Source organism: Phalacrocorax carbo, chromosome 1 (genome assembly GCF_963921805.1).
Source record: "Phalacrocorax carbo chromosome 1, bPhaCar2.1, whole genome shotgun sequence".
Taxonomy (NCBI): domain Eukaryota; kingdom Metazoa; phylum Chordata; class Aves; order Suliformes; family Phalacrocoracidae; genus Phalacrocorax; species Phalacrocorax carbo.
The window spans coordinates 63,322,128-63,330,442 of record NC_087513.1 but is presented as its reverse complement, the minus strand read 5'-3'; the positions used below and the strand labels follow the sequence as shown (position 1 = coordinate 63,330,442).

At 40.2% G+C, this 8,315-nt stretch overlaps 1 protein-coding gene across 3 annotated transcripts in view; it reads right to left on the bottom strand.

Moving 5' to 3' along the window:
• Positions 1-534: 534 nt before the first annotated feature.
• KIAA1549 (KIAA1549 ortholog) overlaps positions 535-8,315 on the bottom strand; it is a 153,372-nt gene continuing 145,591 nt past the window's right edge. For all 3 annotated transcript variants that reach the window (XM_064456786.1, XM_064456766.1, XM_064456776.1), the window contains one exon: positions 535-6,394. In XM_064456786.1, coding sequence (XP_064312856.1) covers positions 6,246-6,394 — 149 coding nt within the window. In that variant the 3' untranslated portion in view covers positions 535-6,245. The remainder of the gene's footprint in view (positions 6,395-8,315) is intronic.

The window sequence follows — 8,315 nt, the reverse complement described above, 5'->3', positions numbered from 1 at the left end:
CCACAGTTCTTTCTCCTGTTTCCTTAAGCCCAAGCATTAAAGCTTCCTGATTTTTTTTATTATTGCAGTAGTTCTTAAATCCCTCTTAGTCAAGTTTCTTTCAGATCTGCGTTTCAGGACCAAAAGAGTACAGTGTGCTGCCAAATATAACACTGCATTAATTTTCTTTGAATATGAAAAGTTTTTCAGGAAACACAAACAATATCCAGCTACTGCTTTTAAATCATGCACGGCACTAAAACACTGGAACAGCTTGGATGAGAAAATCAACTTCTGAGAAGCCTTGGGACGGAAATCTTAGACAAGTTTTCATGGGAACATGACAGAGCTCTTAAGAAGTGTGTACATTAGAATATAATTGGAAATGCAAAACAATAATTTTAATCTTTCAGTCTCTTTCCTACTCTCTTAATTCTCATTTTGCTTTGCCTGCTCTACACGTGGCAATAAGAGGATTACCGTAAGCGAACCCGAAAAGCACCACGTCAGGAATCCACGGAGGTTTAGCATTCATTTCAAAAGAATCTTCAGAGCATTTGTTCAAATGTGCCAACGTTTTATTCCAATTAAGGCAAGATGTAACAGCCTAAACATAAACTTCCACTTACGGAGGAAAAACTACTCAAAACTAAACAGGAGTGGCCATTACAAAGGACAACACATACTTTAAATGTAAAGAGTATCATGAAAAAGTAACACAAAATCAAGACAAAACATTCCAGCTCTACAAACTATGAAGTGCAAAAAAATCGTGTATTTTTCTGGTACTAATGTTAACTTCTTTTTCATCTATCAGTCTTCAGGGGGATTCACAGGACTCCAGCTCTTCTCCAGAAAAGTCTCTTTAAAAAGGCAGTGCAACTCCACAGGATTTTCACTTCTCAAGTTTCTTCCTCTCAGGGTGAGTAAACTCCCGCTGGGACTAGTAAGTCAAAGCCAGACACAACTTGCCAAGCGCATCCCAAACTGTACTAAAGAATTTGTAGGATAAATTCTCCTTCCAGCACACACGGGCGACTAAGTGGTTTTCAATGGAAGTCATACAGATGTGACTAGGGACAATACGCAGACCGACATTTGGATCTGAACTACCAATCCTGTTGGCATGACCTGTCGCAGCTGAGCTTGTTCTGTCCTCACTGAATTAGTGTCAGAAATACAGAAGAAAATCTTTACAGCCCTCCTTCTAACATAAGCTGCATTTCAAGGGACACTCACTATAAGAGATACACCAGTCTTTTCTAGCACTCCAGTTCACTCACACCAAAATACTGCGTAACTACAGGGAATCTTTATCAGCATTGCCAAAACCTTTCATTCCTAATTTCCGCTTCCTCAGTATTTAGGACCTAGAGATATTGGAATATATGAATGGCAGCAGACTGGTGACAGTACAGTACAGCTCCAGGGTTTCCCCCACATTTTAAAATAAAAGGTTACAGGAAGAGGGCAAAGATGCCCACCACAAAAGGGTACTGGAATTTTATTTCACATTTAAACAGTTTAAAGCTGCTACTTTTCTCTAGGCATATCTAATCAGTCCCAGAGAAACTCTACAGCCATGGTGAACTGCTTTTGGGAGTCTCACTGATGAGAGATGTTCCTCACCAATGCAGATCAGCATTGCAAGCAGCAAACGACTGCGCAGAAGAGGGGTTGTGTTATGGAGTCAGCTGGAGTGGGGGCAGGGAGGGTCACCAAGATTTTACCTTTTCCTTTATAATGCACTGTCACAGGTGGTTTTGGAGACCTGGTTGTTGTTCTTTGCCTTCTGACAATCAGATGCCATCCTTTTTTTAATGAATTTTCAGCTTTATGTCCATATTCAGAAAACACCAAATAGGTGTTGTGGTTTTTTTTTTAAATCCATTTTTTATTTGCTGCTGCAAAAATATGACCCACAATGTGTTCCCACATCAAACTCACAAATGATCTTCATCCTGCCCCTTCAAAGCTCTTGGCCAATATATGTTTTTTTTCAAGGACTGGCACCTGTTAACAAAGAACTGCTAGATAAGGCATGGAATGGGGAAAGCCCATTTCTTCCTTGAGCTGAAGAATTATTAAAGCTGGAAGAGGGGAGAATGTAGCAAAGGTAAAAGTTAAAAAATTAGCTCAACCGCCTGCTGCCATCCACATCACACAACTGGCGACTTCACTTGGCCTTGAATACATACTAGCTTCATTATGTTTTCTAATGTATTTTCAAGCAGTGAGTTAACACCCAACAGCTGTTTTGGTTCTTGGGAAGCTACACTCCCTGCAAACAGCTTCTTTCTAAGAGAACGCTATATCCGTGCTGTCAGTGGTCTAATTTAAAGGCACTGGCTTCAGCACTTGGTAGGAACATGCACTTTTGGCTGATCAATCTATTCACTTATTTATGTCTGTGCATAAAGGTGCGTGGTATTGGGGTAGCCAACATCTCGCCAACCACTCCTTTGGGCGCAGAGGTGACGTATAGACCTTGTGTGATGCTGCTGCTCTCCAACCCACTAAATATGAAGCCTGTTTCAAACTACTGCATATACAGTACATTGCAAAGGGTCAGTGAAATTTCACTTACTGTTCCAAAGCGTGCGTATTTAACATTATGAGTCCAGCACCTATGCAAAAGCAAGGTTTTCTTTCCAGAGTCACATGCCTACAGTTACTGACATGACCATGTGTTACATCCTGGTAGAGAGTATTTTATAGTACTGAAATGTGCTCCGCCTTTCAAATTGAGTGTATGAAAAATAATTGCAAAACTTCACTTAGCTCCCAAGATAATCAAGAAGCAGGCTACAGGTCGGCATTTTGGCCACAGAAAGGAAAAGCAAACCAACCAAGTTAAATTACGTAGCTCTCATCTCGCCAAGTCCTTCTATATGCCAAACTAAACACAGACTAAACACAAATGCCAAGGAAAATTGTGAAGAAAGAGAAGAGCCTGAGGATTCCATGAACCAGATGGTTTAGTCATGGAAATGGATGTAACTGTTTCTAACAGCTTTCCATGCCTGTACCAACTTCTCATCTGATCAGTGTTTTCAGAAACTGGTATATTCATTAACAGATACTTAAATTACGGATACTTTAAGTTTCAGAAAAAAAAGGTTTGAGTTTCCTCTCCCCTCCTTCAATAGGGCAATAAAAAAGATTGGCAAAAGGGCTCAAGCACATGGGGATGCAGAAGCTTACAGGTTTTTTCCCCTGAATTCCCAAGTGGAAATGCACAGTTTGGCACATGCATTCCAGAGGCCTTTTGTAGCACATGAAAACCCTAGCTTTTCCTGTAGCTTCAGAAAGTTAAGTGTGGGTCTCCTCCCTTGTTAAGACCATCCTTGGAACTGGTGCCTTATGTCTTATTTTTCTCACTATATGAAGATACGGACTATGCCGTACCATTTTCTGTGAACAGTGGATCAGGTCTCCAGTCAGTTTTAGAACAGACCTAAACACAGCTTTCTGACTTATATTTTACTGTCCTTCCCTGTGAACCTATAAGTTTTTTAAAGAGGGATTTTTGCATCAGAAAGCCTCTTTTATTTACCAGGACATATTTGTCCTGTACATGTTCTTCATAAGATTTGGGACAGAAAAGAAAATGGATATTCTTCCAAACATAAAAAGATGGAATATCATAACAGCATCACCATTGCTAGCAAAAATGAATGAGAAATGGCTTAAGTACCTCTAACTTCCAAAGCTCTTATTTCATATTCCTTCTTGAATAGCTGGAACCAGCAGCCAGACAATGAACTGACTTTCTAGAAGCCCGCATTTTCTTGAAATGAAGTCAGAGTAACGTGCTAATGTTATAAGCACTGGCCTCTGACCTCACTGCAGAATTAAGCTGGAGAAGGACGTGGGCTATGAAAGACAGGGTTTTAATGGAAACACTCAGAAACAGTCAGTCTTCAGCATTGTTAAAAAGACCGAACGAACTTTGTCTGATATACTCTTCATTCTGCAAAACCTGACATTTTGCAGAAGCATTGGCAACATTCATGTTTACAAACTTGGTAGAAAATAAATGTTTTTTTATTGTTATCCTAGAAGTGCTTATCACACAAAAAGCGTAAAAAATTCAAAACATAACAACCTGTTGGTACTGCTGTTCACAACCATGCTGGTGTGTTCTGACTCCATTCAAATCTCAACCAGTGCCCACGAGGGCTTTAAGTATTGGCCAGGGAACTGGAAAGTAATTTAGATTGCGTCACTACAGTTAAGTCCCTCTAAACAATTTCATTCAGCCTTTTGAGGATAACAGGAAAACAGCAAAATAACTGAGCTTCCTAATAAAGAGGGGAAACATACCACTTTTCTTCCACATCAGTGAGCAGCCAGTTGCTTCCTCGTTTTGGCTTTGACAATGAATATTATGTACATACTTCATGAAAAACAAATGTAAAGTTCTTCCATGGTGTCCTCCTAACTGTTTTCATTTCAGTCTGAGTTAGTCCTGTCACAATTATTGGACTGTGCACTAGAATGAGGAACAGATTTAGAACCCAAAAATCACCATAACATACGAGTGTTTTAGACCTGTACCAATGCCATTTCTACCCCAGTAAGTGAGGCAAATGCAGGCCTACCGTGATCAACTGCTCAATGATCTCTTCAGCAGACAATTGTTCCTTAGACCTTTCACAACTACCATCTACTAGTGTTTGAAATACCCACACTGCAGCACCAAATAGTTTTGCTTTTCACTCTTCTAGGGCAAGGCTCCCAAGCCTCCTCAAGAACACTGAGGTTACCCTCTATCTCTGTGCCAGTTTGTTAGCTTTAGTTCAGTCTGATCTGAAAATAAAAACACTCCAACAATCATGACTCAAGTAAAATTTCCATATGTATTATGTCAGTTACAGTTATGCAATGGCCAAATATTAGTAAATTCATAGCTAATATTAAATTAAAACTCTGGAAAAAACAGCGACAAACAGTTCCATGGCACATACCATTCTTACCATGGGGATAATGCTTACCCTTTGTCCAAAGGGACAGCGAAAACAAGTATAAATATAGAAACTGTCTCAAAACCGCAAATCTAAGCCTATGTTAATGTTCTAAACTGTCACTGACTTCCACTAAAATTATTCAGATCCAAACATAAGCAATGATTTAGGACATTAATTTATAACATAATGCTGGTGACCCTGTACCAGTCAGGCTGGATTGTTTTCTGTCCACAAAGCAAACTACAGAGTGGCAATATTTTATCGCTGGTCTTGCAAGAGCATACAGTATGTAAATATATTTTTTGAAAGATATACCTACACATTTCCCCAAATCCAACTGTGGCTGAGTATTCCTCTCCTAGTTTTCAACAATTTAAAAACAAAATAAATGGCAAGCCCTTTCTGTTTGGATGTTTTGCTTTGTTTTTCCAGCCTGGATGAGTCTACGGATATTTTCTTAGTTATACAAGGCCAATGTTTCACTTTGCAAACATTGAAGATGAAGGAACACTTGAAGCTTCAGCACCAGAAGGAAAACAAGGAAGAGTGCAGAGGGTAGCTCCATTTGGAAGCACAGAGCTATAACAATTATTGTTCCAGTTTGTTACAAGTAGCTCACAAAGACTTCTATTCTAAGTAGTCCCATTATTCCTGACAACCAAAGTGGTCCTTATGTGGGATCACACCTTCAAGACCCTTGAGCTGATACAGTTTGTCATCTTGCAGAACAGCAACACAAACCAGTTCCCCATAAGCACTGGAGAGATCAGAATACTTGTAATCTCTTGCAAAATGTCACCTCAGTTTATTCAAACCTTCACCTACTTCCTTAGAAAAAGGAGTCTATCATACTTGGAGTTTGTTCCTGTGATTTCTTTGTTGCTGGAGTGTTGACTTCTTGATCTAAGTTTTTATTTATTTGTTAGGCTGAATGAGGGTAGGGAGAGAAAAGGAGCACCGTAATATTAGCAGATTAATTAATATTACTTGTGATGACACTGATGATTTTCCCTGTTTGTCCCCCATCTCTCCTTACCATCCTCATTTTGCTGCCTTTTTCATTTTTTCCAGAGTGCTGTCAACAGAGCTGTGAAAGTCCATTCTTTCGAGAGAACAACATTGCTGATTTCCTCTAAGTCTTTGCTTCCATAGGAAGCAGATACCTGGCAGATTTGCAAGGGAATGCTAAATCAACTATGGAAGTTCTGCACTGTTGTCTGTTTCTGAGAAAGTCGTAGAAGTTCTTCTCTAATTGCTTTGATAAGAGAGGCTGAAGAGTGACCTGGCTGGAGGTCCTCAGTGGAACTGGTGGTGCAGCAAAGGCCCTGGCCCTGAAGGCTGTTGTGCGGAAGCTGAGCAGGGGGTGCCGAAGGCTGCCTGGCTGAAGTCCTCGGCATCTGGAATACTGGTGAGGAGGAATATTCTTGGTGTCCATGCATATGCATCTGGAAAAAGGTAGAAAGCATTATTGTAATTCCTGAAGAAACACAACAATCCCAGAAAAGACAAGAAAGCAAAAAGGCAAAGAACGGAGGGAAAGCAGCATGGAGATGCATCTATCTGCTGCCACTGTTCTTCTATTGTATGAATGAGTGATTCCTCTTATGGAGCACAAAACAACAAGTGTACACAAAATTGCTGGACTGCCTCAGGTTCAGGGATTTTCAAAATGCCTTTGAGCATCCATTAAAAAGTCTGTCTCCCTTCCTAATCTATGGTATGTTTAGAAACTGAAGTGGAAGGAGGTGGGAAGAAAAAGCACAGAACTAGAAGTCTACAGAACTGGCTTCTCTTTCTTTGCCTTTCCATCACCTTCCTGAAAGACAACAGGCAAATCACTCTCTTCCCAGCTGTCATTTCTCCATAATATCTATAAATAGTGATACTCTTACTTTAACCTTCCCCTTCTCTGCCTGGCTCGCCTGTTCAGTGCACACACTTCTGAGGACCCTGTGACTGACCAGTGCCCAGGAAAACACAGTCAAAAGAAGCAGCAGCAGGAGAAAATTATTCAAATTGGAAAGATTAGATTTTTCCATACTCAACAGCTGTTTTACATATCTGGGAACACTATCCCAGTTTAGGGACAATCATTGTTTCAGGGCAGAAAGGGGTTAATTCTGCATTTTTTCAGTAACATTTATTTTCTGACAAAACAAGAGAGAAACAAAACAGAAGCCTGAGTTTATGGGCTTGTCTATCTGGAAAAAAAATCTGCTTACACTAAAACAAAGCATGAATTTACAGTACACTAGGCGACTGCACTAACTCCCAGTATGGACACAAACAAGGTACATTTTGAAAAATCTGAATTCCAGATGACATCCCTAAAGCAAGCCCTTCCTCTTGCCTCGTATTGCTAAAGGCTGAGACACATCTGGAAGAAAACACTGGACATGGAGGACTTGAACACACCCTACTGAATGCACAGCTGGGAGCAAAGCAGTGTAATCCCCTTTCAAAGGGTCTGTGCTGGGGACAGGGAGCAGCTAGCTGCAGCAAGTTCAGATCACAGTTATCGCTATTTAGTGAGCACCATCTTTCTTTGTGGACAAGCCTGGAGTAGTAGCAGAGAGAGCAATCCAATGAGGGAAGAAAGCACAGCAAGGTCAGCTAGAAGATGATTTGGGGGTGACGAGGAGGGGAATGAAGGGATTACAGAGCAGAGCCTGGGAAGGGTACGGGACACCTAGAGTGACTGTGGCAGCAGCGTGCAGGAAACAGAAAAATGCACAAGAGTGTGTTCCTTAACATCTCTCATAATACAAATTCGTAAAAATCTAAGCCATTTTGTATAAAGTAGAACTCGTAATAGATTCTGACTCTCTTGCACAGCTCGTGTACAGCACTGATCATTTACACAGTTGATCTGGGGAAAGAGATTAAGAGGAAAAGAGGCTTTAATAGAAGAAAGACAGGTAAAGAAGGTTTTCCAAGTAACATCCTGTCTTACTTCTTATAAAAGAGAGGCGATTTTAGTATCAGAAAGGAATGAATGGGTCTCTTGATTGTTCAGAATTATTCACTTGGCAGTGAAACCTGAAACTAATTCATATGTGCAGTCTCGAGTTAGCAAACCTGACAAGTACTCTATGGGTTTCGAGAAAAGAGATGACATAAAAAGTATTGAAAGCAAACATTCCTTGACACATGAGCCTTAACAACAACCTAAATTACATTCAGGTTACTTTCACATTAAAATGCATTATGTGATTCAGCTCCTGTCTCATACTGCGCTGAATTAGCACTATAAGAACGGTTCCTTACGGGAAGTTAGGAAGAACATCTGTTGACCAAACTGGCTGCTTTTTAACATTAATGCTATCAAAATTTTCTTAAATGTCTCAGAAAAACAAAAGTGTGTAT